Source organism: Meles meles, chromosome 19, assembly GCF_922984935.1.
Source record: "Meles meles chromosome 19, mMelMel3.1 paternal haplotype, whole genome shotgun sequence".
In the NCBI taxonomy this organism is placed as follows: domain Eukaryota; kingdom Metazoa; phylum Chordata; class Mammalia; order Carnivora; family Mustelidae; genus Meles; species Meles meles.
Genome location: NC_060084.1, coordinates 602,171 through 629,095, shown reverse-complemented (window position 1 = coordinate 629,095; position 26,925 = coordinate 602,171). Strand labels below are relative to the sequence as shown.

At 63.5% G+C, this 26,925-nt stretch overlaps 1 protein-coding gene across 15 annotated transcripts in view; it reads right to left on the bottom strand.

Annotated features, from left to right (window-relative positions):
* Positions 1–1,075: 1,075 nt before the first annotated feature.
* Positions 1,076–26,925, bottom strand: part of ANKRD11 (ankyrin repeat domain containing 11) — a 166,202-nt gene continuing 140,352 nt past the window's right edge. For 8 of the 15 annotated variants that reach the window (XM_045987613.1, XM_045987612.1, XM_045987623.1 and 5 more), the window contains 9 exons: positions 17,880–18,050; positions 17,530–17,733; positions 16,325–16,467; positions 14,060–14,207; positions 7,279–13,754; positions 5,841–5,939; positions 5,611–5,754; positions 3,913–4,005; positions 1,076–2,021 (listed from right to left, as the gene is read on the bottom strand). In XM_045987613.1, coding sequence (XP_045843569.1) covers positions 1,836–2,021; positions 3,913–4,005; positions 5,611–5,754; positions 5,841–5,939; positions 7,279–13,754; positions 14,060–14,207; positions 16,325–16,467; positions 17,530–17,733; positions 17,880–18,050 — 7,664 coding nt within the window. In that variant the 3' untranslated portion in view covers positions 1,076–1,835. Of the gene's footprint in view, positions 2,022–3,553; positions 3,715–3,912; positions 4,006–5,610; positions 5,755–5,840; positions 5,940–7,278; positions 13,755–14,059; positions 14,208–16,324; positions 16,481–17,529; positions 17,734–17,879; positions 18,051–18,432; positions 18,530–26,925 lie in introns of those variants that run through there. The other 7 variants (XM_045987624.1, XM_045987625.1, XM_045987622.1 and 4 more) reach the window with 7 other exon arrangements.

Genomic DNA, 26,925 nt, shown 5'->3' with positions numbered 1-26,925 from the left:
CTCACTCTCAAAAAATCTTAACAAAAAGATGGGTTACGGGGATGACGGCTCCATGATTTAAAAAGTAACTAATTTAGGCCCGGAGCACTGGACCTTCGCTGCCCTCTCCACCCCTCCCCTGCAAGCACCCGAGCAGGTACCAGCCTGGAGGGAGTGTACGCCGAGGGGCGGAGAAACCGGACTCCTCCAGGGTGGGGGTGCCGTGTGGACTTGGGAGCCCGGCCCGGCCCCCGCGGCACCCCACCCTGGAGGAGTCCCGCCCGAGGACACAGGTCGTTCTGCAGGGATCATTGTGCAGTTGCTGCTGCGTGGGGAGGTACAGGACACAGAGCAGGGTGAGGGGTTCCAGAACGTGAGTGAGGTGGTCAACCCCAAACCCTGATGCCTGGGTCTCCGCCTCCATGCCCAGTATGTTTTGGGGGCGGCGACTGTGTGAGCCAGGACTGGATGAGGCGAGGGCATCTCTGGGAAGGAGTCATTTTGTTCAGAAGGCGGCCCCAGGCCAGCCCCCTCCCACCCCCGCAGGGCCCCCTCTGAGAGGAGCACAGGGGTCGTGTGCCGTCTGCTTTGCGAAGTGTGGTTCACACCTCCCATTCCGGCCTCCCGAGCTGCTGCTGCCCAGCACAGGGGCTGTCCCAGTGGGGGCCCCGTATCAGCAGTGGCCTCGCTGGGACACCTGCCAGCCCCACGTGGAAATTTGGGCGGGCGGGGGGGGGGGGGGGCTCCCGTTCTGGGTGCAGAGGGCCAGGCAGGGGTCTCTTCAAGGCCACACAGCCCAGGATCTACTGCCCCAGTCGTGAGTGACCCTCGTGTCCTTCCTACTCCTGCCAGGCCCTGGGGGGGCAGCCGGCTAGAGGTATCCTGTCGTCCTGGGCCCCCTGCCCTGGTCTGGGTGCACGGGACTCACCCAGCTTCCCCCCTCCCTGCTGAGCTGCGCTGCTTGGTGGGGCGCGCGGCAGAGGGAAGATCAGTGTTTCGAAATGAAAAGCTACTACCTGGGTAGGAGAACAGCTGAAGACGCAGAGCGACCCCTCGGCCCAGTCCTGTGTGCCGGCCCCTCCTGGAGAGGGTCGGGTCGTGTACAAAGAGCATTTAATTAATTTATTTGTTTCTTTACACGGAACCGAAGTGATGTTACAGTACAGGAGGTATTTACAACTGTGCAGTATGTGTCGCAAAATAAATTATCTAGAAGGCAGCAGAGTACGTCGTGAGTGTGTATAAAACTGTACAGCGCTTCCGGGTGCACTTTGTATATGATTATTGGCTCTGTAGTGTTTCAAGTTATGTTCTCAGAAAGAGAAACAAAATGCCCAAGATTAAAGGAAAAAATATACAAACCACATGGATTTGACTCCCATTAAAAACACAACCGAGTCCTGGCTCTGCGTCCGTGTCGGGTCCGGGCGGGCGGCGCGGCTGGGCCCTTCCCCTGCACGGCGTCCCAGCCCGGCCGAGGCCCGCGCTCTCCCTGCCCTCCGGCGTGGAGGGCGCGGTGTCTGAGGCATGGACGCCTTCCTTTTCTTTTAGTTGATCAGAATGGAGCAAGAAATTTTAAAAAATACACTCGGTTCTGCACCACCCGAAATGCCCGTGCAGCCGGCGGGAGGGCAGGGCCCCGGGCCGCCGAGTCCGCGTCTGCGTCCCCGAGGTCTCCTCAGCCTCCTGCGGTCTCTGGTTTGAAAGAGCCTCGCTCCAGGGGGCCAAGTGCGGGGTCTCTCCCCGGGCGTCCCCACCTGAGGGACCAGGTCTCCCTCCACTGGCTGGGCGTGGCGGTAGCGCCGGGCAGATGCGTGTGGCCCTCGCCTGTGTCCTGTGCGGCCGTCCGTGGCGTGTCAGGCCGGCAGAAGCACGAAGTCATCGTTGACGTCGACCATGGGCACGTAGAAGGAGGGCACCTCGTTCACGCACAGGGACTTGTGCCCGGCGGGGTCCAGCTCCTGGACCTTCAGCTGCCACTCCATCCTCTGCACGGCGTTGAGGGCCGCGGCCTCGTGCTGTTGCCGCATCAGGAGACACGTCTGCGCAGGACACACAGCAGGTGAGGGGGGCAGAGGCGCGACCCCGGCACGCAACCCCACCAGCAGCAGCCTGCGCGAGGCTGGCTCCCGGGGCCTAGTCCCCACCGTGGGTCACCTGAGCGCCCCCAGCGCCCGTGCAGCCGGACGGCATTGCTGACCGCACGGGCTCCGTCCCCGTCCCCGCGGTGCCCCAACCCCTGGTTTCACATTAGCTTTGCATTAAAGCGATGGCTGCCGCTGTCCGCTACTTTCATTTTCCAACCATTTAGGGCTGGCGATCTCCGCTGCGCCTGCAATACTAATTACGCCTTTCTGGAAAAAAACTTCTTAAGGAGGCTCCATGCCGAATGTGGGGCTTGGACTCACGACCCCGAGATCAGCAGTCGCACGCTCTACCCACTGAGCCAAGAATCACACCTAGGGTCGGAGGCGTTTCGTAAGGCAGCACCTAGAACGCGGCCCTAAATGAGGGCGGTGGTCCCGTGCATGGCGTGCTGCGTGCGGTCAGTAGAAGGGAGAGCTGGAAGGGCATCTTTGAGGGGGTCACGGAGTGGGGACAGGGCAGGAGGCGGCAGGAGGGGACCCGGTGTCAGGTGCGGTGTGCGGGCAGAGGGCGCGTGTGCACACAGGCATGCCGCCGCCTCGCGGCCCGACTGGCTCCGCAGACGTGCACAGAAGCACGGCGGGTGGATCTGCCTGAAAACGCCGCCGTTTCGAGGGTGCCGCAGGGATCGGGTGCAAACCCTCCCCCATCCGGAGTCTTCTGGAAGCAAACCACCCTGGGCTGCGGCGTGGCGGCCACGGCTCCAAGCACACTCGGGGTACTTCCTTCCTTTCTTTTCAAAAGATCGTATCTGAGTACACGGCACACGAGCAGGGTGAGGGCAGGAGGGCGGAGGGACCCCCGAGGCGACTCCTTGCTGCGGCAGGAGCCCGATGCGGGGCTCCGTCCCATGACCCTGAGCCCACGACCCGAGCCGAAACCAAGAGTCAGACGCTTAACCGACGGAGCCCCCTAGGTGGGCCTCCGTCCTTCCTCCAGTCACCCTTTTCTTACTGGTCTGGGAAGGTCACTGTGCGTTACGGGCGTGAGACTCGTGTGCTCACGCACACCGTCTCCCTGTCACGTGGGCAGGATGACTTTCTCTCGTTACAGGAAAGCCTGCCCCGCGCAGCCCCCGGCTTGGCCGGCGTGACTGTAGAGCTTCCCCGGGACAGGCCCAGGGGCCAGGGACGCCGCGCGGGCCCCTCCTCTCTGCTCTGGGCGCTCTGTCTGCACGGCGGCAGCACCCCTGCGAGGGCCGTGCGGTGGGGGCCGCGGGTGAGGCCGGCATCTGGAACACACCGTCTTCCTCTCACCACACGCACCCCCGCCCCCCGCCCCGGTGCTCTAGTGACAAGAGCGGGCACGGCCCTCTGGGCCCCGCGTCCCGGAGCTCCCGGGCTGGCGCTGACCCTAGCGGCAACCCTAATCGGCGTGCGGCTGTTCGGCCGGCGACCCTAGCGCCTGCGGGAGCGGACGTGCTTCTTACTTGCTAATCTTTCTCTATCTCCCACCCATCCTCTGCCTGCTGCACTGGGCACGTCCAGAGCAGTGGTGCTGGGTGTGTGCCGTGACCTTTGAGGAGGGCTCAAGGTGGGGTCCCACAGAGGTCTGACCGCCAGCTGGTGACAGGAGCTGCTCCCCGCACACCTGGACAGGAGGGAAGACACTCTAAGGAGGCAACATGGGGGCGGGGAGACCTCGGGTCCCTGAAAGTCTCCGCTGGGCTCGGAGCATCTGACACGGCCGCTTCCAAACGGGACCCGGCAGCAGCCCCCCGCCCTCCCACCCCAGACACCTGCCGGGACCCCCAGCCCAGGCGCCACTCGGGGGGCACGGGGCCCTCACCTTCATGCGGTCGTACTTGTCGTCCACGTCCTGCAGCCAGGAGATGAACTGGCGGGCGTTGAAGCGGTCGCGCACGGACTTGTTCTCGTCGCCCTACAGAAGAGGGCGCAGATGTGGACGCCGTGGGGGTCCGAGCCAGGCACACGCCTCCCGCACGGTGGGAGCCGCAGCCTTGCCCCGCAGTCCCCAGGCGCGACAGTGTTCCTGCGGACCAGCATGACCCTCCCTGCACACCCCCCCTCCCCCCGGCCCCCAGCAGGCGGCTGCAAGGGCCAGGCTGTGCGTGCGGGGTGCCATGGCCCTTGGGGACCCCACGGAGGCGCACGGTCAAGCCAGAAGGGGCCTGTTTCCATTTCTTCTGTTGTAACTTTCTGCGAAAAGGACTGTGAGAGGCCGGAGGCGGCTCTGCACAGCAGGGGGTACCAGCTTAACGTCCCTGTCCTCACGCACGGCAGCACCTGCGGCCAAGGACAGGCCCACAGCAGGTGAGCCCTGGGCGGGAGGGGCAGCCGGGGTCTCTCATAGGCCCCCACGGTCCGGCTCTCCTGTGTGGCCATCGCTCGTGCGAGTCTCTCCCCTCGGCCCCGCGTGTGGCCCCCGGGGAGCCGGCCGCAGGCCCCACACCAGACACGGGAGGGCCGTGGCTGCAGCGGAGGCCTTCCCTCCCGCTCGGCAGCAGCTCAGGAAGTCACCAGGTGCTTTTTAGATGCACAAGGTTCCTGGAGTAGCCCTCCGCTCGTTTCCGGGGTCACAGACCACTGTACTGCTTCAGACAGCAAGTTACTGGGGAAACTTAATTTTTTTCAATTTTAAGTAGCTTTCATGCCTAATGCGGGGCTCAAACTCACAACCCCAACAGGAAGGGCTGCACACACTACTGAGAGCCAGGCTTCCCCGATGGGGCAAGTTTTTAGGAATGATTCCTAAAGATCGTATGTAAGCACATGGGAAACCTTATCAGAATAAATCCCCGAACCACTTCTGTCCGCACAGCCAACCTCAAACGCTGCTCGTGAGCCTGGGCTGCCGCGGGAGCTCGCGCTGGCCTGCGGGGCGCAGGAGGGTCCCCAAGGGGCAGCGGGCCCACACTCTGGGTGGTTTTCAGAAAGTCACGGTGGTTGTCAGGGAAGAGAATCGATTGCGGAGCAAACCCCTGACAGTCTGGCCCCAGGCCCGAGTGCGGCAGGGGCCGGAGCAGGGACACCGGGGTCCAAGGACAGGCCACCAGTGGGAGGTACCAGTAGTTGAGGCCCCTGAAAGGCACGGGCGCTCCAGACATCCTGGGGTCGGGTGGGGCACGCGTCCCATGCCCACAGCACGGGGAGGAAAGCAGGGCCAGGGTGCCGCGGCGACAGGAGCGCAGCCATGGTGGGAGGCTGCGCGCTCCACCCCTCCTGCCCCTCAGCGGTGGTGCCCCAGCTTCCGGCAGGGCCTGCCCTAGGCCAGTCCCGGGCCGCAGCGGCTGGCAGGGGAGGGGGTGGGGGACAGGACTCATTCTGATTACGTTTGTTTTCCGGGACAATTCGGGCGATGACCGGCACTCACGGACGCCCAGCCCAGTGACCGGAGGCCTGTGGGGACCCGCACAGAACGTGCTGCCACCTGCTCGCCTCCGTCTGCGCGGCGCGGGCGCTCCCACCCGCTGCCTGTGCCGCTGCCTCTGCCCGTCTGCGGCAGCGGGCCCGCGTGCGCACCCACCTGGCTCTCCAGCGGCATGTTGTAGACCTCCGAGTCCAGCAGCATGGTGCAGGCGCTGAACGGCACCGCCTGGTTCGCGATGGTCCTCGCCGCCCGGCAGTGAACCCGCAGGATCTCCTGCTCGCAGGAGACAATGAGCTTTTCCTGCAGGAGAGGAGCAGGGTGAGGCAGGCCTCCGGGAGGCCAGATGCGCCGCAGCCCGAGGCCCCGTGCCCACAGCCCCCGCTTACCCGCTCGATGCTGTGCTGCAGACGCAGCTTTCCCCGCACGGTCTCCTGCTGCTTGAACAGCTCCTTCAGGGGCTCCGCCAGGGAAGGAGGGGGCGCAATCTGCAATTGTGGGGGGCCGGGGGTTGGTGGGGCTGTGAGCCCAGGAACGTCCGCCCCCCCGCGAGCGGCCTGGGTGCCCCGCAGAGCGGGGGAAAGGAAGGGGCAAGACCCAGCAGCAGGCAAGCAGAACTTACACAAACCCGTGACCCCAAACTTCCCATGATGTTCATGGTATTCTATTTTGAAAACTAAATGTGAACAAAAAAGGCGACGAAGCGGTCTCCCTGAACACAGATCTCAAGCCAGATTCCCTCAGGATCCAGCGTCCCCACCCTGGGACCTTCAGGGCAGGGCGGCTTTGGTCTCCTGCCCAGGGCAGCCTGAGATCAGGGAGAGCCAGGCTGGGACAGCCTGCTGGGCTCAAAGCTAGCTGCCCTCACCCCCAGCCCAAGTGCTGCCCTGGGCCACGTGGGGGAGGGGTGGCCCAGACGCGGGGACTTCACTGCCTCGCCCCTGCAGCCGGGCGCTCAGAGCCAGAGTCCTCCACCAGAAAACAGCGGGTCAGTCCCGGGGGAGAGCCGGCTCAGACACTGACTTTCAGAGCACACGCATCCGACGTGACCCCCACCCCCGCCACGGGGGAGGGGCCCCTGACAAAGTGATGCAGGCTGTGTGCCTGGGCCTTCCCTAGGAGGGCCTCGTGGTATAAAAGAGAAGTTCTGGCTTTTCTTCAAAGCGCGATCGTTCCCCCCGCCAACCCCCAAGAAAGGCGGCAAGCCACCTGCGCGTGGTGTAGACCGGCTACACCAGGGGAGCAGGCCAGGCCGGCTGTGAGTGAGTGAAGGCAGGCTGAGGTCTGGCTCTGCTGCGCTGGCGGGAGGCAGAAGCCCACCCAGGGGAAGTGTGCGCACTGGGAGAAGCAGGGAGGAGCCGGATGTGTGCCTGAAGGCCCCGAGGTGGACTCGGGCTGGGAGGCGGTGTCCAGGGCTGGGACAGGTCACGTCTGCACAGACACAGGGTCACTAGGTGCCAACAGGGAACGGAGGAGACGAACGGGACCAGAGGCTCTGCGTGTAGAGCCCACAGGTGGGGCTGGGGGCCTAGGGACAGGGAGGAGCCTGCGAGCCCCACGAGGGTGCACCTGAAGGCGGTCTCGGGGGAGAGGCTACGGGGAACGGAGGCTTCAGCTCAGCAACGTGGGGCCACCGGGAAGCAGGACCGAAGCGTGGAGGGCGTCAGAGGGGCCGCGAGAGGGCCCGCGGCGGCGGGAAGCGGTGGGCCGCGTGGGTGCGCCCGGCGCGGGAGGTGGGGGCCGGGGGAGCACGAAGGCTCCCGGAGCCGCTTGTCCCGAGGCGAGGGGCTGCGCGCCGCCGGCCGGCCCCCCGCAGGCGGTACTCACCACGGGGATGTGCAGCTTGCTCAGCGGCTTGCCGTCCAGCAGGTAGGAGCCCGTGTAGGTGACGTACTCGGCGTAGCACTGCGGGGCCTGCGGGCTGATGTAGCACAGGATCTTGCGCTTCTCCTCGATCTTCTTCCTGATCTGCAGGTACTCGAAGTACGGGTTGGACCGGTCGCTGTGGTAGGGCTCGATGGCGTCCAGCTTGATGGCGTCCACGATGGCGGCCAGCGTCTGCTGGATCACCTCCCGCGTCTGCCGCGTGGACGTGTGCAGCTGGTGCTGCAGCTGCTGGCTGGAGCGCTGGAAGCGGCGCTTGCGGGGGTGCTGGGCCTGCGGGTCGTCCTCCTCGCAGCAGCGGCCCTTGGCGCGGGGCGCGGGCGCGGGCTCCTTCTCCGAGGGCGGCGAGCTCTGCTTGTTCTGGTTGGCCAGCATCTGCGCCCGGTTCCGGGTCATGCGCTGCGGGATCTCCTCCACTTTGGGGGCCTTCGGGGCTTCGGCCGCGGGTTTGGGTTCCGGCTCCGTGGCGTCAGGCTGGACGCCGCCCAGAGGTCCGTCGAGACCGGCACCATCGAGGGGGCCAGCCCCGTCCGCCGCGAGCGCCTGGGCCGAGCCGTCCCCGGGGGCGTCAGGCACGCCGTGGGACGCGGCCGGCGGATCTTGGCCCTCAGCCTCCTCCTCTCCGCCCCCCGGCGGCGGCTGCTCCTCGGGGGGCGCCACCGCGGGCCCCAGGCTGGAGTCCGAGTCCTCGGGGACCCTCGCCTCCGACACGGCCCCCCCTTCCACCGCAGCTTCCAATGTGGCATCTGGCTTGGGCTCCTCGGGAGGCTCAGGCTCCGGCTCGGTGGGGAGCCGCGGGGCCCCCTGGTCAGGAGGCAGCACAGGCTGGTCCTCGGCAGCTGCCGCAGGGCCATCCCCACCGTTTGGGACGACAGGGAGCCCCGGGGCGGTCTCTTCCGGAGGAGCGAGGGCAGTCTCCTCTATAGGTTCTGTTTCAACATCAGAAACGTCTTTCGCTTGAAGAGGGGGAAGCTCTGGCAGCGAGAAGGGCCCCAGATCCAGGTCATCCTCAGCGCTGGGGAAGCCGTCAGGCCAAGGCACCGGCTCCACCTGGCCAAGGGCCGACAGATCGTGCCCATTTTCCAGGAAGTTACTTTCCATGGGCCCCAGAGCCTGCACCTGAGTCACGGTGGTCAAACATGCCGGCTCTGGGGCCATGTCCGGGGGCGCTTCCGGCAGCGGTTTGCAGTTGGTGAAGAAGGGCTCCAGCCTGGAGGTGGGGGCAAAGGCCGCTGGCTCCTCTGGGGCAGAGACGGAGGCCGGGACCGTCTCTGCTGCGTCACCCTTGGCGCCCTCGTGTCCAGGCTCGGTGGCCGACAGAGGGTACGAGTCAGGGGAGCCCGGGTAAGGGGGTTCTGTGGCGCCAAAGGGCCCCGCAGCAGCAGGGTGGACGGCCTCACTGGGGCAGAAATGCTGTGGGGACTCAGGGAGTCGCTGGGGGGACTTAAGCAGGAGGTCCGGCCCCACAGGCCAGCTGACCGGGTTCTCAGGGGTGCCCCCCATCAGGCTGCAGGAGAGGCCCTGCTCCGAGGCCGCTGGGTGCGTCCACTCGACGGGCTCCTCGGTGATGACCGTGCTGAAGGGCCCCTCGTCCAGCGGCTCCAGGTAGCTGGGCTCCGGGGGGATGATGGCGGCCGTGGCCTGCTGGGCCTCAGTGGCGTCCAGAGGAACGCCCAAGTCAGGGGGAAGGGCTCCCTCCATGGATGGGGCCAACAGCTCATCTCGGTGTGCAGGGGGGGACTTTGCTTGTAAACCAGAGAAGGCACCCTCTGGGGAGGGCGTGACGGTGACCACGGCCGCAGGCGGGCAGTGCAGGGCGTCCGCTTTGGGGGAGGGGATGCCGTAGTCCGGGGAATAGTACCCCGGAGACAAGCAGGTGAACTTCTCGGCAGGACCCGGGGGCCCAGGAGCCTTGTCCTCCAGGTGCTGCCCTGGGGAGTCGTAAGCGGGCGCGGCGGGGACGCTCTGCTGCCGGAACAGCTTGTCCCCGGCGCTGAACTCTTCCTCGGGGGTCCTCCTGATGTCGACGGACACCGAACGGTAAAGGCTTGTGCACAACGGCCTCGTAGGCGTCTGGCTTGCGGTCTCCGAAATCCCGCTCGTGGCCACGGAGAACCTGTCGAAGAAGGATGGGGAGCAGGCGCGGGCGGACGTGCTGGACACGGGCTGGGGGTCTGCGCAGTCGAAGAGGAGGTCAGAGTAGTCGTCGGCGCTGCAGGACGGCGTCCTGGGCGTGTGCATGGCCTCCTCATAGCTGGGGCACGACACCACGGATGCGGGTGTGGGCACCCCGGTGGGCCGGCCCTGGTCAGGCCGGGGCGAAGCGGGCAGGACCTCTTTCATGTGTGGCCCCGCCAGCCAGTCCCTCGCGTCCGCGGCCGGTCCCGGGGGGGGCTTGTTCTCAGCGGGTGGGGCCGAGTCCTTGGGCTTCCTATCCCTGGGAGCGGGCTCCGCTGCCGGCGGCCTCTTGGGAGCGGCGTCCAGACTCTTCTTGCGCGCGTCCTCCATGGGCTTCGTCCTCTCCCTGAGCTTCGGGTCCCCGGACCGGTGCCGCATCTTCTCCATCTGCTTCATCCGCTCCTTGTGCCGCTTGTGGCGCTCCTCGACCTCCAGGTCCTTCTGGGACAGCATGCGCTCGAAGCTGGTCATCATCAGGTCACCGTCCCCCAGAAGCTTCTCTCTGGGCCGGGCGTCTCTCTTGCCCGGCTCTCTGGACACTGGCAGCTTCTCGTTTCCGTTGCTGACCTTCGCTGGGTCACCCTTCTCCTTCTCGGGGTTTTCCCGGAACTTCTCCTTCAGTTTGGTCTCACTGAGCTTCAGGCTCTCCTCCCGGCACTTGTCTCTGAGTGGGTTTGGGGGGTTGTCCTTGTCTCTGGCCACAGGCTTCTGCTCGTCCTTGTGGTGCCGCAGGAGCCCGTCCCCGTGCCTGTCCCGGTGCTTGTCCCTGTCGTCCCTCCACTTCTCCCGGTGCTTCTCCCTCCTCCTCCGCTCCTTGAGGGCGCTGGCGGCGCTGGACCCGTAGGGCTTCAGCTCTTTCTCTACCTTTTTGGAGGTTTCTCTTTCAGAATCGTTCTTCTCTTTCTTCTCAGAGGAGAAGAGCTCGATGGCTTTATCTAACCCGTCCTCCGCGTCGGCTTTCGAGCCGTAAGGAATCCCGTAAGCGTCGGCGTCAGAGAAGTCCTTGTCGTACTGGCTGGGGTCCTTCCTGCCGCCAGAGTCCTTGTAATCATCACTCTTTTCTCTCTTCTCGGACTTGTCTTTCTTGATTCTCTCTCGATCGTGGCTTTTCTTGGACGAGGACGAAGAGTGTCTGTGCCTCTCTTTCTCCTTGACCTTTTCCTCTGGGGGCTCTGTGAAGGACACCTCCAGGAGGGCGCTGAGGCCTGGCTCCTGCCCGCGGTCCGTGAAGCTGTCCGAGGACACCTCGCTGGCCTTGTCGTTGGAGTCCTCCCTGTAGGCGTGCAGGCCCTCCTCCTCCAGCTTCTCCAGCAGGCTCTTCTCGGCCTCCACGCTCCTTGACGCTTTCCTGTCCCGGCCGTGCTCCCTGTCCGGCCTCTCCCGGTGCCGGCTCTTGGCCTTGTCCTCAGCAGGCAGCTTCCTCTCCACCTTCTCTGGGGGCTTCTGTTTGCTTTTCTTTTCCTGAGTGGACTCGACGGACGCCCGGTCTTTCCTGTCCTTGTACTTTTCGGCACAGTCCTTGTCCTTCTTGTCTTTGTGCTTCTCGAGAATTTTCTCCTTCTTGTCTTTGCTGCCTTCTGGGACCCCCTTCTCCTTTTTCTTCTCTCGGAGCTCCCGGTCCTTCTGTTTCTCCGAGTGCTGCCGGTCGGCGGAGTGCTTCCGGGGCCGGTCAGCGTCCGGGGCGCCGTCAGCCCGCGGCGCATCCCCGGCCTCCCCGAGTCGGAGCCCGCCGGCCGCGTGTGCGTCCTTCTCGTCCTCGCTCTCGTCGGTGAAGATGTCTGCGATGTACCAGCTCTTCTCCTTCCCCTTCTTCTCGTCCTTCCTCTCGGGGACGTCCTCGGGGAGAAGCCCAGGGAAAGTCTTCTCCCTTTTCTCTCTCACTTGGTCCAGAGACGCTTTCCTCTCCTTGTCTTTGCTGTGTGTCTCTTTATGCTTCTCCTTAGTCTCTTTTTTCTCTTTAAAACATTTATCAAATTCCTTGTCCTTCTGACATTTCTCCAGGATAGATTTTTCGCTTTTATCTTTGTCACTGGACTTGTCTTTGTATTTCTCTAACTTCACTTTCTCCTTTTTCTCCTTTTCTCTGGCGGGGTGCAGTCTCTCCCAGGGCTCCAGGCCCTTCCCGAAGTCGCAGTCGGGCCTGTCCTTGAAGCTGGCCTCACCGCCCAGCTCCTTCAGCTCCTCCCGGTACGCCTCCTCGGGCTTGGCCCGGCTGTCCTTCCGCTCCTTGGTGCTCTCGAGGAGGTCCTTCCTGTCCCGTCCGCCCTCTGCAGACTCCCTCCTCTTCTTGTCAGGGAGGCAGCTGGGGACGCCTTTGTGCTTCTCCACCTGCTCCTTCCGCCTCTCGCAGCTCTTGTCCAGACAGTCCCTGTCCTTCTTCCGGAAGAAAACGTCTCTGTCGCTCCGCTTGTCCCCATAGTCTCGCTTCTCGCGGCCCTTGTTTTCCCGCTTCTTGTCCTTGCTGTCCTCTTTCACGGTTTCCAGGATCAGCCTGGCCACAGGGTCACTCTTCACGTCCCTGTAGTCCGTCACCGGAGAATCCCAGCTGTCGTCCCCTTTGAAATCGAAGGACGAGTCAGACAGCTCGGAAAACCACCTGTCCTGCTGGTCATCAGAAAGGCTGAACTTGGTGTCTTCGCTCTCCAGAAACTGACTTTTGTTACAGTATTCGTCGAAAGCGGACGAGTCTTCCTTATAAACCTTTTCTTTTTTGAGTTTTTCTTTCTCTTCTTTGAAAGTTTTCTCTTTCTCCTTTGAAAGTCTGTCTTCTTTGAAATCATTCTTCTTCTCTAATTTTGAGAGTCTATCTTTGGACTTCTTCTTCCTTTCCTCCTTGTACAGCCTCAGCTTTTCCTCCTTAGGAGACTTCTCCTTCACTAACTTCTCCTTTTCCGCTTTACTCAGACGGTCCTTTTCTTCTCGGAAAGCCCTGCTCATGTCTTTGATTCTCTTCAGGGACTTTTCATCCTTGGAAACCTTGACCACCTCCTCTTTAAAGAGCCATTCCTTCTCCTCAGACTTCATTTTGCCAAGTCTCTCCTCCTTCTTGAAGTGGTCCCTGTCGTGCTTCAAGGCTTTCAACTTGTTGTCGCCGGAAACGTCGTTGTCCAGAAGTATGGCCTTCTCGGGCCTCTGCTTGGGGTCCTCATACTCGTAGGTGAAGCTTTTCAGCTTGAGTTCCTGACTGACCGAGCACAGCCCTTTCTCTTTGTTTTTGTGTTTGTGTTTCGTTTTGTGTTTCTTGACGACCTTCCCCTCCTTGTCCAGCTTGGGGATGGCGCCATCCACGCTGGCGTGGAAAGAGTTCTTCTTCTCCGACAGGACGCCCCTCTTCCTGTGCTCCTGCTTCTTCCGCACGGGCTTGAGCGACTCCACGCTGGAGCCCTCAGAGGAGCAGTCAGACTCGCTTGTCAGTCTCGTCCTTGTGGAGTCTGATAAAGAGCTCACCTCAGACCAGGCTGGCGAGGAGATGGTTTTCCAATTGTCCGTCCGCCAGTGCTTGGTGTGAGGGTCTGCGTGGCTGGGGTTATGCTTCTGGGCAGCGGAGCTCCCGTGGGACGAGGTGGAGGAGGCGGACAGAGAGCTGAACAGGGCCGGGTCCTTCAGCACCAGCGGGGACTCCTTGAGGCAGCCGGAGCTCCCCACCGAGTCCGCGTCGTCCTCGCCGCTCTCCGAGGACTCGCTGTCTGACTCTGACGAACAGAACTTGTCACTCCTCTTCCCAAATCGCACTTCTTTGCCTTTTGTCTCTTTCTTTCGCTTCTTTTTCACTTTATTTTTTTCCTTCTGCTGCTTGGAATTGGAGGGTTCCCGTGTCTTGTTACCAGGCAGTATCGTGTGTGCCGAGAGTCTCAGCTTCTCTCCCGTCCCCACAGTGACACCGACATCCTCCTCGTCCGATGTATCTGACAAGATGCGATGAGCCGCCTTCTTTGGTGCAATTGTGTTATTTTTAGTGTAACTTTTCACTTCCATTTTGGGTATAGAAATAAAACTATTTGATTTAGTTTCTTTTCTGTAATCCTTTTTCAGTAAATGTTTGTCATCCACGGGAGGGACTCTGTCCTGCTCGTCATCCTCGTCAAACTCGTACTCGTCCTTGACGGGGGTCACAGTCTTCTGGGGCTCTGGGTTCTTAGCCTTGTGCTTCAGGCCCTTCTCAAACTCAGAGTCCGTGTTATTGCCGTCAACGGAGCTGGAAGGTGCAAACGACGGGGCGTCTTCCTCCTCCGAGCTCTCTGCTGGGGACAGGAGAGAGAGTCAGAAGGAGACTCACAGCAACCGCCCAGGACACGCACGGGGAGGGCGTGGTGCGGATGAGGCCCGGGCTGCCCCTGGCGGGGGGGAAGGGAGGAGCAGCCCTTTGTCTGACTGAGTAAAATCGGAGGCCGGCCACAGGCGGGAGGCGGCCAAAGAGCAGTCTGTGTGAAGGCCGGGCCAACACGTGAAGGCGTAAGGCCCGCCATGCCCGCAGCCGGCATGCAGGGAGGCCTGCGCCCCATGCCCCCACCCCAGCCGGCACGCAGCGCGGCGCCCAGCCACTGACCGGTAGAGCTCTCCTCGCTGGACGTGTAGGTCCCCTTGCCCAACAGGAGATTCACCATGGTCGGGGAGTTGGCCACCTTTAGCGGCGTCTCGCCTTTCCGGTTGCTTTGCTGAGGGTTCCCTCCATACCGTAACAAGAGCTTCACCACCTACGGAACAGCGACAGGCACATGAGGGAGCGTCCGTGCCCGTCTCTGTAAAACCATAGCCCATTCCAACAGCCCCCTCCGCTGCGACCCCACCGGGGACCGGAAACCGGGCCACACCACACGGCCTGGTTGGCTCTCTGGACTCGAGCCTCCCCCGCAGGAAGGAGCCCAGTGGCATCCCACCCCCTTCCAAGCTCTCCGCCACAGGGAACAGGTCCCAGGGCCCGCAGGCGGCTCCTCCCTCTCCACGGAGTCCCCCTGTCCCCTGTCGCCTCACATGCAGGTCCCCTCCCGCCACGGACGAGCTGCCATCCGGCAGGACTCGGTGGACGTGAAAGGGTTCTAGAAGTTTGGGGGATGGGGAGGGCGGGGGGTTAACAGAAGAGAGGAAACAAAGACCAAGCTTCTGTAAGCAGATTTATTTTGCACTTTCGTTTATTTTAGGAAGCAAGATCACCTCCTCCGTGCTCGGCTCACACGGTTAGGGTGCTCCTGCGCCGGCGGCTGTCTACAGAGCTACACGGACTCCACTGTCTACGTCCAGCGGCTGTGCCTCCCGTGTCTGGGCGGCCTGTTCCCTGGACTCAAGTGCAAATCCTGAATCCAGTCCCAGCTCTGGCCAGAGAACGCAGCGTGGGAAGAACCTTTAACGAGGACGGCCTCGTGGCTCACACACTGGTTCTCGCTTAGGACGCCGTGGCCTCCGCTGCCGGGGACCAGCAGCCTGCTCTGGCGATCACTACGTCCTCCGAGTCTGAAGCCGACCTCGCTGACCCTACAGGTGCGTGGTAGTGGCCTCTTCCTTTCCACGAGCATCGGGCCCCCTGCAGTGCTGGGACTCTGGTCCCGTGACCCCGCTGTCTGCCCGCGGAGGGCTGTCCCTACTGCTGGAGGCCACTGTGTCCCTCGGCCCCTTCTGCTAAGACCGACAACACAGGGCAAGCCTCCCTCGTGCTCCCCTCCCTCCTGCCTCTGCTGGTAACTCCGAGCCGGGTGGGAAAGGGTTTCTGCTACTCTGAACCTGTAGGCCAAGGCGCCCCACGGATAATCCCACCTCCTGATCCTTTGCTCACCCCCACCTGTGGAGTCCCCTTCCTGTGTGAGGTCCCAGGACCTGGGCAGGGATCTGTCTGGGGGCCACGACCCTGTATCCCTCCCCACACTTCCGATCCGTTCCAGGGGAGGGTTTCACAGTAATAATCACTGAAGAACTCACAGGGCGCCCCCTTTCCTCCCCACTCTGCCGGCCGCCAGCTCACCGGCAGCCTCACGTCACCCCTACCCTCGCCCCAACCCCCAGACCCCTGCCCTGGCTACTGTGGGCGGATCCCAGGCATTTCATAAGCTTCCTCAGTACATTCCTCTAATAGGACCCTTAAAAAAAAAAACAACCCACAATGCCTTTATCTCACCTAGACAGTAAGCTATGATCCCTACCATCAAGAACATGACCACGTCTGAATTTCTCCAAGTCGCCGGGGGCGTCTTTTCATTCGGAGTCCCTCCCCCCACCGTGGTGACTTATCACCTTCCAACCGCTCGCCCCACGCTCGGTGCTGCTAGTTCCCCGGCATATGCCAGAGGCGACTGGGCAGGGCAGCCGCGAGGGGCTGGAGAGGCGCCTTCTGGTCTACAGGCGCTGTTCTCGCCACGGCCCACGGGCGGTCTCTGGCCGGGGCCTCTTCACAATGGTCCGGCAGTGGCCGCAGCAAGAGCCTCGCCATCTCTGTGCATCTACTTCAGGCCTGGAGGCAGCTGTCTCCCCAAGGGGGACCCCAAGGGAGTCCTCTTGGGGAGACTGTGCACCTGGGCGCTCACTGCTCCCGGACTGGTTGCAACGGTCCGCCCGTGCACTGGTTACAGCCCTCGGTGCTGCATCACCGCAAACACACCAGGGGCAGGGACGGGGACCAGGATGGGGCAGGGAGCAGCCCAGAGCCCCTGCCCTGCAGGCCTGGTCATTCACCTGCTAATGCCCAGCCACACTTGTGTGGCCACAGTAAGGCCCCGGCCTAAGGCTGCAAGGGGGGCAGGGGCCACCCACGTGCTGATCCAGGACCAGCAGAGTGGGCTGGGTGGCAGGGACCATGGGACAGGGGCGCATGGGGGGGGCCCACCTTGTAGTGCCCGTTGTTGGCCGCATCGTGCAGGGGCGTGTCGTCGTCCAGGCCCTTGGTGTTCACCTCCGCCCCCGCGGCCAGCAGCTGTTTGGCGACGTCATAGTAGCCGCGGTTACACGCCTCGTGCAGCGCCGTCCAGCCTGGAAACAGACACTTAGGACCTCTGTCATTTAATCCTCACGGACACCACTCCCGTGCCGCGGCCAGGGGCCCTTCCGGTGCTGGCGCCCCAGACGGAGGCTGCGGGGCTTGGGAAGCCCTTGACTGGGGCATCTTGTCTGCTGTGTGATGGGCCCACCGGTCCTGGAGACGACCCCCCTGCAGGGTCAGCCGTGGCAGAGGGCCAGTGAGCACAGCCTGCGCCCGACGCAGCCGGCAACACACGAAGACGACCCGGGGGAGGCCGAGCAGGCCCGGTGAGGACATGGAGCCTGTTGCCACAGCTGCGGGCTTGGGAGCGTGCCCTCGCTGAAGCACACGGCCCAGGCCACGCAGGACGCTCTCCCCTGGCGGCCTCTCTGGCTGGGGCCTCCGAAGGTCACCAGGAAGCACGGCCTCAAACGTCAGTGTGCAAACATGGACACAAAATGCAGTACTTGGGGAAATTCTGATCTAGGAAAACTTTTTTTAAAAAGGTGCTAAATTAAGGGTGGGTCAGACCACGATCCACCCACCAAGGCCGCGGGAAAAATCTAGACGGTGTGTCATGAAGACTGCGCTGCTCATCTACGTTGGCTCCGCATGCACAGCGAACGGGCCGGGACCTGCGGCCACCACAGCGGAGAGCCGACGGCACCAGGATCCCGCACACACAGGGGCCGCCCGCACGCAGGCACAGGTCCTTCAGGGAAATCAGGTGCAGCTCCCTCCGGCCAGGGGTGGGGGGGGCGAAGCCGCACGGGTGGCCTCAGGGACAGGGAGGGGCAGCTTCTGCCCACCAGAAGCAGACCCCTGGCCCACAACACGGTGGTGTGACACACTCCCCAATTCTCATTAAAATCACGAAAACCAAGAAAATGATCTTATTTTGAAATACTCCCCGACGTATGGGTTCTTCCTTCTCAGAAAGGGCAAATGACACTGGCTCGAGGGTGGGCCCTACATCCCCGCCCCCGCTGACCCCCCAGGCCCAGGCTGCACCCTCGGAGACCTGGAGGTCGCTTGCTCGGCCGGAGGGCTCCCGTCCTTCCGCCAGTGCTCACCTGCGAAGTCCTTGACGTTGACATCCGCACCCTCGCCGATGAGCTCCTTGATGCGCCGGGCGTCCCCGCGGATGGCCGCGCGATGCAGGCGGGTCTCTCCACGCTCGTTGCGCTTGTTCACTTTGTCTTTGGTTTTTGAGGCAGAGTTAGGCGTCCCCTTCTGACACACTGTCGACTGGGAGGGGTGCTTTGGTGTTGTGTCTACTGCAGGCCAAGGACAGGACGAGCGGGGGCGTCAGCAGGGGGCGGCCCCATCACAGAAGCCTTGGGGGCCGCGGCCACTTCCTCGCAGGATGGGGGACGCCCCGCACAGGCGCCCGTCCCCAGGACTACCCCAGCCTGGGGCTCACCTGGGCTGTTGGCGGACTCCTCGGCAGTCATCTGCATGAGGAGAGCCACCTGCTGGCGCTCGGAGAGGGGGTAGCCGGCTCGGATCCCGGACAGCCCCATGCCAAACAGCAGTCCGGCCTTCCGGGTGACAGGCTCCTTCTTGATCCTCTTCCGCTCAGGACCCTGCTTCTCTGCGAGGCGGTGGAGACAGGGGAGAGTTCATGCCGCCCCGTCCTCAGAACCCGAGCCTCCCCTGGTGCCGTGGAGCCCCTGCCTCCCACCGCACAGCTCGCAGGGAACGGGCAAGAGCAGAGGGGGCGGCTCCGTGCTGCCCGGCATCACCTCCGGCAGGAACAGAGACCCTTTCGACCCCGCATGATCGGCCGCCGAAGCCTCTCTGCCTCGGCCCCCACCGACCGTCCGCTGCGCTCAGCTGCCTCCCTCACGGCCCGCCGCGCGCCAGGCGGTGGGGCGGCCCCTCACCGGTGTCCCGGTCCACACAGTGCAGGTATAAACGGCAAACACAGTTCAGAAATACATAAACAGAGCGAGGCCGGCTCGTGAGTACTGTACCTTTCTTCTTGCTTCTAGGGACCTCCATTTCAGGCCATGGCCCTTCGAGGAGCGAACCAGCCTTGCAGTACCACGACATGGACTGAGCTGGAGGCATCTAAAGGCATCAACACAGAGCACTAACCAGATACGATGGAACAGCTCGGCCGTTCCGTGTCCGCCTCCTCGGGGCGTGCACATCCTCGGCGGTCTGACCCGCGACAAAGCACCCTGCCAACCCTGAGCATGAGCACGGGGTGCTGCTGCTTCGGGCAGAGGCAGGGGTGGGGGAGAGAGCACACACCCCCAAACTCCACGAGCCAGGAGCCAACGCTGCCCCTCCTGCCGGGAATTAGGGTCCACCGGAAGCCTTGACCCTCCCCACACTGCCCTGCGCGTGCTGGGGGTGGGGGTGGGGAGCCTTGTGCAGGGAACCGGGGTGGTCAGAGGGCGTTCTAGGTCACGGGGTGCAAACTGCAGCCAGGGCAGAAGGGTCACCATGGGAGACTCGGGTCCCTAACTCTCTTCTCTGGGGGGAGGGGGGTTTCCTCCTGCTTTCCTCCCAACGCACGGGAGAGCAGGCTGGCTGGCTGGGTCTGTCCTTGGGATACAGGGGCCAGACAGACTCCTATCCGTTTGCCCGCCCCACCCCAGGGCGGCACCCCAGCCCCACCGATGCAGCACTGTACATCTTCCGTGAGCTGCTCCTGCCTGACAAAGCCGTGCTGTGCTGGAACGTGGCTCCCCGGGCACCGCAGGCCACCACCACCAAGTCGGCTTCCAACCCGCCCACCAGCCATAGTCCAAGAGAGGCAGCACATTCCAGAACATTCCTCCTTCTGACCACAGACCCCACTCACGCCCGCCACCCCATTCCACCTGTGCGCTGGCGGAGGCAGGGCGCACCTCCACACGGGGTGAACGCCTGCTCAGCGGCAGCCCGGCCAGGGGCCCTCCTAGGCTCCCAAGCAGTTACACCACACTTCCGCTGTGACTCGGGGCCACAGAGCCCTAGTCGGGGCACTTGGTTTTAAATTCTCTCACGGCTGAGCACGACCACCTCTGGGTGCACCCCACCTCTCTGCCACGTTCTCTGCTTCTCTCTCTGCCACGCGCAGCTCCTTGACATGTTCCCGTGTACAAACACGGACAAAAACAGGACCCTAAACCCAGCACGTCCGTGCCGGCCGACGGCTCCAGGACGCGCTCTCCGACCGCCCTGCCGATGCAGGGTCTACAGCGCAGGGCTCTGGTGCTAGAATGCTCCCACACTCTGCAGGCTGGACCCAGTTTCCACCCAGCCTCCTGGGACCACCAGAGCCTCTAGGGCCCCTGCCCAAAGTGCCCCCCACTGGGCATACACAGTTCAGGTCGCTGCTGCCTCCCCCCAGGGGAGTGGACACAGAAAGCCACCGGCAGGAGGAAGGAGAAGGAACGCAGAGCTCAGAGACACACGTGTGGTGCTCAGGATTCCTGGTCACGGGGGCGGAGGACAGAGCCAGAGGCCCGGCCCTGCTGTCTGCTGCAGGGAGCCCAGGGAGGGGCAAGGCAGGGTCTGGCAGACCCAAGTGATGACGCAGGCTTAGCTCCCTTCCAAGCCGGAGAGGCAACAGACACACCTCCCTCGAGTGGCAGCTGAAACCCACCAGCCTTTTGCCCAGAGGCCTCTCTGCAGTAACAGACTGTGCCCCGCACCGTGAAGCAGGACACGACAGCACCAGGCCCGCAAGGTCACGTGCACCGTGTGGAGACACAGTGTGCAGGGGGGACCTGTGTCCCAGTGGGCCTCCCTGCCTCCGTGGCCAGGAGCCCTAGACAACACTGGAAAATGCTTAGGGACACGGAAGGCAACGACACCCCCTCGGTGGCAGGGGCATTACAGCCCACCTTCCCACACAACTCTCCCAGCGGAAGGGAGACATGGTATGTAATCCCATCGTGCGAGAGGCTCGCGTCTGCTGGTGACGTGTCGTTCTCCAGCAGCACCTGCCGCTCCGAGCATCCAGAGAGCCTGAGTCCAGCCAGGCCGTGTGCAGCTTTGCCTGAGGGAGCCCAGGGAAGCCGACTTCTGGCCAGAGGAGCCAAGCGACACGGGGCCAGTCCTGCCTGCCCCTCTTGACAGCTGCCGCACTGCTGTGCCTGTGACGTGGGGTCCACAGGAGGAGGAGCGGGGTGCACGACCTGTCTCAGTGCCCACCCCCACCCCCGCTGGGCGGCGCCCCTGCAGAGCAGAGGAGGAGCTGTGACCTCTCCAAACAACGCCGTCCAGCAGCTGCTCGTTTGTGTTTCTAATGTTCAACTGGAAGCTAAGGAGGATGGACGCCATCTCCAGGTCGCAGAGCAGACACCGGTCAGCCGAGGTCCGCAGCGGGGACGTGCTTCCAGGTGCCATGAGGGCTCAGCAGAGGCCCAGAGAAGGCAGCTCAGATATCACTCGGGAAGCACGGGTCCCACCGTCCCAAAGACTGGAGCAGGGCCACACCATCCTGCGCAGTCGTCCCCTTCCAGTCTGTCCAGTCCGTCTCCCTCATCCGGCCATGTTCCCGGCATTCAGGCTGTGGCTGGTGGAGGGGTGATGGTTTCACAGAAGCCTGGACAGTCCCCCCTGTGCCATCGTCAGGGCAGAATGCGGACAGGACGCTGCTGTGTGTTCCTACGGTCTGCGCTCGTGGCGGTCTGTGACGTCGGTGTCGCACCGTGTCACCCCTTCTCAGCTCAGCCCCCGAGCTGACAGATGCAGGGGACCACCCTCCCTGGCCGGTCCCAGCAGTCACCCCTTCCCCAGCTGGGCCTTCTGGAACACAGCACCAGAGCTGAAGGGCTGTAGTGGGGCCTTCGCTGGGGTGGGGTTCTGAGGGACCTCAGTTTCCAGACTCCGCTTCCTGCCACCACGCTTCTCGGACGTCCGGCGACAGGTTCCATCCCTGGAACAGGCAGGAATGCCACCAGGCTTCCGGTCTCCACGGCCACCGCAGCTCCCGCTCTGTCCCGACTGTCGCATCACCATGCACGCTCGTGTGTCCCCACCTGTGTTCTGCCCACAACAAACGGCACCTCCATGCTCCCGGGTTTGCGCGAACACCAAGGGCTCTGCCTTCCCAGGACCATCCAGCTGCCTCCTCTCGACACCCCAAGCCTCTTTCCTGCGTCCTGCCTTTTGCTCTTTCTCTTCTGCAGTCCAGGCAATTTCCATGGTTTTAACTACCAACCCACAAATTCTTCCTCATGGCCTACGTAATGAGTTGCACACATCATCTGTCCACTGAAGCTTTCGTTGTTTCGTTGGTAATTTTTGTTTCCGTTTATCCCATTTTACCTATTTTAAAGACCCACGTGGTCGTCTCCAGCAGCACCTCGTTCCCTGCCGGTGCTTTCAGCTTCTCCTTTACCACACCTGCTGGTTCACGCTCTCTATGCCGCACCACACGCCAGGTCCCTGGGGCTGGCTCCCCTCCTCGTGCTCTGTGGTTCTGACCCGGCACTCGTGCTCGTCTGAACCCTGGGGCCCAGAAACCACATGGAAGCCCATCTCTCCAGAGAGCACTGACTTTTGCTCTGATCTGGGACCGGATGGAGAGGCATCCCCAGCAGCACAGGGCGGCCCATGACCTGGTGCCAGCCCTGCAGAAGGGAGGCTGGGGTTCGTCTCTGGAGACACCTCTCAAAGCCCCTCGCCCGATCTTGGATGGGGTCTTCTTCCTGCCCGAGGCGTCCCAAGTGTGGCGCTCAGCAGGCATGTCCACCGTGACCCCGACAGACCCGCAGTGGCCCAACGCCTGCTGTTCCTGACTCCTGGGACTCAGCGCGCTCAGGGACCCCAACTCTGACTTCCGGGCTGTTGTGGCTGACGGCTCTTCCAGGAGACAGTCCACCACGCTGCCCAGAAGGGAAATCTGCAAGGCCTGCGTCCCACCCTAACTCTGCATCAGCACTGCTGGGACCGCACGGCCCACCAGAGTGTCTGGGGGCCCGGCCGCAGAACGGCAGCACTCACTGAGACATCAGGCGGAGCTCAGGGAGATCTGACGACAGGCAGGGCACCGGGCACCAGGGGCACACCCCCGCCAGGAGCAAGCCTTCCACACCAGACATGTGGCCCGACGTGAAGAGCCCATGAAGAACCACTTCCAGTGGGACAGCCCACACGCCGGAGGCGATCCACACCAGGCCAGGGGCTGCAGGGGTCTTGTCTCTGTCCCAAGTCTCACACTCGGTTCTCCAAGCACAGCAAGACCAGGATCCAAGCTCCGACACAACCTGTGTGGACTGTCTGCACTTGTGACTGGCTCTTCCTTCCTCTTTCAGAAAGTTACCGCGGCTGAGCGCGCAGTAAAGACAGAGCCCGGCTTCTCTGGTCTTCATCTCCTCCATCCAAGAAGGCGGGGGGGCTGGGGTCCCTGACATCTGCCTTCTCCTCCCGGGCCGCAGCTGGGTAGCTCTACAGCGGCGCTGCTTCTCCTCCAGAGCGGGGCGGCCACAGCCCCAGTCCCGCAGGGGCTGCCGAGTTCCGTGAGGGCTGCTTTGGCCGTGAGGAGGGGGCCGGGGTGTGAGGAAATGGTGCCGGCGGGAAAGCCCCACACGACCCAGCCGCCCACCACTGCCCCTGCCTTTCGCGGCACCAAAGCACAGTGAGAACTTCTAAAATAAAACAGGGCGCCCGGGGGGCTCACTTGGTTGAGCGGCTGCCTTCAGCTCAGGTCATGGTCCCAGCGTCCCGGGATCAAGTCCCACATCAGGCTCCTTGCTCGGCGGGGAGCCTGCTTCTCCCTCTGCCTCTGCCTGCCTGTGCTCACTCTCTCTGACAAATAAATAAATAAAATCTTTAAAAAATTAAATAAAATGAAAGAAACTATATCCCAACCTGCATGGCTGTATGAACCTGCCATCAACCCTGCCAGTCCTGGGCCTGTCTACGCGAGCCTCTGACCGCCCCTTGCCGCCTGCCTCTGACCCCGGGAGACTGGCAGGTGCAGTGGTCACACTGCCACCCAGGCTCCTCCGGGAGGGCTCTCGAAACCACAGCCAGCTTCCCCGGAGGCGGCCCCGTGTGCTCTTCCCTGTGTAGAGTCTGCTCTGTACCATGTCCGTAATCAGTCATGGTCGGGGGGTCCTCCCTGTGAGTCACAGAACCCAGGGTGGTTCTGAGGCCCTAGGTCACCTACGCTGTGTGGACAGCAGGGCCCGAGAACAGCCACGACCCTGCAGATTCCCACCGACTCCGCACGTGGGGGACACTGGGGATTTCAGGTCGAAAGAGACTTCCTTGGCCAGTCCACAGCCCCGTGTGTATAGAAAGAAACTGCTCCAGTTTAGGGAGGACAATGACGGAGAAACGGGGTCACTGTGGGTGGCGTGTGCCCTCTCCAGCCAGAGGCTCCCACTGTAGCCGCGCTCCCCGGCGGCACGGGCAGTGACCCCTAGACAAGCACGGAGCAGAGAAGCCCTTCCCCATCGGGCACACGTCCCTTGGGCGCGCAGCAGCACGGGGGTCCCTGTTTCCTGGAGCCCCGCAGACGCGGGCGGCGGAGCTGCAATCTGTCCTCAAGCGAGAGACGCCCCTGCCAGTCTCACAGAACAAGGACGACCGGGATTTCAGCGAGCACATGACCGTCCCTGAACCCCTAAGACGGAGTGGACGGGTGGTTTACGCGTCCACACTGCTAGTAAATACCCAGATCCAGCACGCCAGCCTCTTACTCTTCAGATAAAACCAAAACAAGAGAAACCTAGTTTTTCACGACTCCAAAGAAACCTTCAGGTAGCGAGACCCGGCAGCCGCCAGCGCCTGATGCCTCTGACAGGGCAGGCCTCTGCAGCGGGAGCCCATGTGGCCTTGGGGACAGGCAGCGCCCACCCTGGTGGCTCGGGCAGCGCGTGGCACAGCTCTCCCCAGAGTAAGGGACGGAGACCGTACCCGAGCGGGGGCTCACGAAGGAGCCTGCCACGGCAGGTACACACAGAAACCGACCTAAACGTCGCCTCACAGACTTACTCCAGAGGTGAGAGAAAACTTAAACGCGAACAATCTGAACTGCGGCCATCACGTCGCTCTCCCCCTAAGGCGGCGGGCGGTGCGGCACCTGCCAGGCACCTGTGGCGGGTGTGGGGCCGTGGGGCCTGAGGCCACCTGCCCGGGAGCCGCCTCCCCCAGCAGCCACGGGAAGAGCCTGCCCGGGGCTCGGGGCTCGTTTCTCCCAGACTGACCAGACGCCCGAGCCCACGCCGCCCGCCGGCCGCAGCAGGCCGCGCTCAGAGGCGCGCACGGGCTGGAGCTTCTGGAAGGACGAGCTGTCCAGCGTGCTACGAGGACAGCCAAAGAGACAAACCGCCTGCGGGAGACCGGCCTCCCCAGCCGGGATGCAGACTAGGGCCAGCTCTCACCACAGACCAGCCCTGCTGTTGGCAGGCCGCCGCCAGGCCTGACTAAGCACCGCGGACGGAGGGTGCCTCCCGGGGGTCGAGGACACAGGACGACGTTCTCAGGCAGCTCGGTGGCCCCCGGGCAGAGGATCAGCAGCCTCCCCCCACCTGGGGGCCACAGCTGAGGAAAGCCGCTATTGGCCACACAGAACCCCGAGTTCTGGAGCCTTCCGCTGCGTTCCCCTCTCCGCGAGCGCAGGGCGGCATGTGGCCAGCAGAGGGCGCTGGAGGGACGCGACAGGGGCGGGGCGGCCCGACGGTCGGCGCACCCAAGAGTCGGCCCCAGAGCCACGGCCCGCCCAGGTGTTCCGCCCCCCACCCCACAGGCCCAGCCACCGGCCCCAGCAGCCCCCCTCCCAGTGCGGCAAGAGACACGGGGGGGGGGGGGGGGGGGGGGCGCGGGCAAGTGCCGGCGGCTCCGAGTCCACGACACGCAGCTGTGCTCGAGGCAGACCCCGAGGGGCACACTCCGCCCCAGAGGCTGGTGGGAGCATCAGGCAAGCTCTGGACGCAAGTTCAGATGTTCGCAACAGTCCTCGCCTGGAGACGTCATGTTCAAACCAGCTTCACTTTCTTCCGACCCCACCGAGACTCCCTCCCTGTGCTCACCCAGACCCACGACTTGCAGGCAAGGGCACCCCGGAGAACCATGGGATCCAGGTGAGTCCATCTGGCAGCCTCCGCCGAAACGCTGGCCACCAAGAGATGGCCGCTTTGAGGCCTGCTGGAAACGCAGGAACCCAAGAAGGCAGCGTGGTAATGGAACGCGCGTCACGGAGAAACCCCAACCAACCGAGCAGAGCGGCCGCAGCCCGACCCCAGTGTGGGCTCCACTGGAAGGAGAGGGCCCACCTTGGTCTCCTGAACTCACAGCAAGGCTGTTGGGGTTCACAGGAATGTCCCAGAGGCCGGAAAGCAGACTTAGACCCCCAGCACCCAGAGAGCTCATGACCAGGCGGCGGTACCAGGCCCTCTGCAACCGGAACAGCTAGAGGCACCGGCAACAGGAGGGAGGGTTTCCAGGCCAGTCTGATTTCCTGCAGACCTAAAGCCCGACTCCCCGAATCTCTGCGGGGCCCTCCGTGCCGGCAAGAGCCCTGCGTCCACGTGCTCACCCACCCCTTCCTGTCCCCACTGTGCCAGCGCAGCCACAGCAGCCGTGGGCTCCGTCACACCCCTGTGAAGGGTCCCTTGGGGCCATGACACCTTCGTCATATGCAGGCCGGCAGAACCAAGTGCACTTCTCTGGCTTCTAACTAACCCGACGTGTGCATGGGGAGTACCCACAGAGGGCGCTGGGGGAGGAAGCCGCGGCCTCAGGAATAAAAGCCACGGCACACATTTCCAGGCTGTTCCCTCGGCCATTTCTCCCGATTTTCACACACGCTTACCGACTGTCAGTCCCTGTCACTGTCCTGCTACCTGACACAGACCCTCGTGGGCAGGAAGCCCCCCACGCCCCCATCCTGGCGGGGCCTCTGCTCCTTGTCCTACGGCTGCAAGCACAGTGTGGCAGGTTCACCCCAGGTTCTGTGGCTCCCTGGGAACTCTGTGCCCCTCTTGCCCCTGCCCATGACAGGCATATGCATCCGCAGAGCGGTCGGCGCCAGCAGGCCAGGAAGGGCCCTGAGCACCAGGCTCAAGAAGGAGAGACAGTCGGGCTGGCAGGAGAAAGGCCAGGTTCCTGCTTCGCCCCAGGAGCTGCTCGACACGGGATTAACTCGAAAGCGCACGTGCCCAGCGTCACTAGCCCCTGCACACACGCGCACTCCCACGGCCCTGCTCTGCACCCGCAGGCCCCACGCCGGCCAAGGAGAGCACCGGCCCCGCTCACTCTGTGAGTCCCTCCGGCCCCTACTTCGGACGCCTGCACTGTGTGCTTTTGCAGCCCTAAGGGAAAACCTGCTTATCCCGCAGCACAAGATGCCCAAGGGACTGAACAGAGCGCAGGGGGCCTGGGGACTGGGGGGGAGGAGCCCACACTCCTGCCTGCAGCTGGGCACACACTGGGAGCCCCGCTGCGTGTGCCGGGGGCGCGGCAGTCTCGGGGGGGCTCTCTGTGAACCTCTCCTATCAGCACTGGTCACCCCGAAT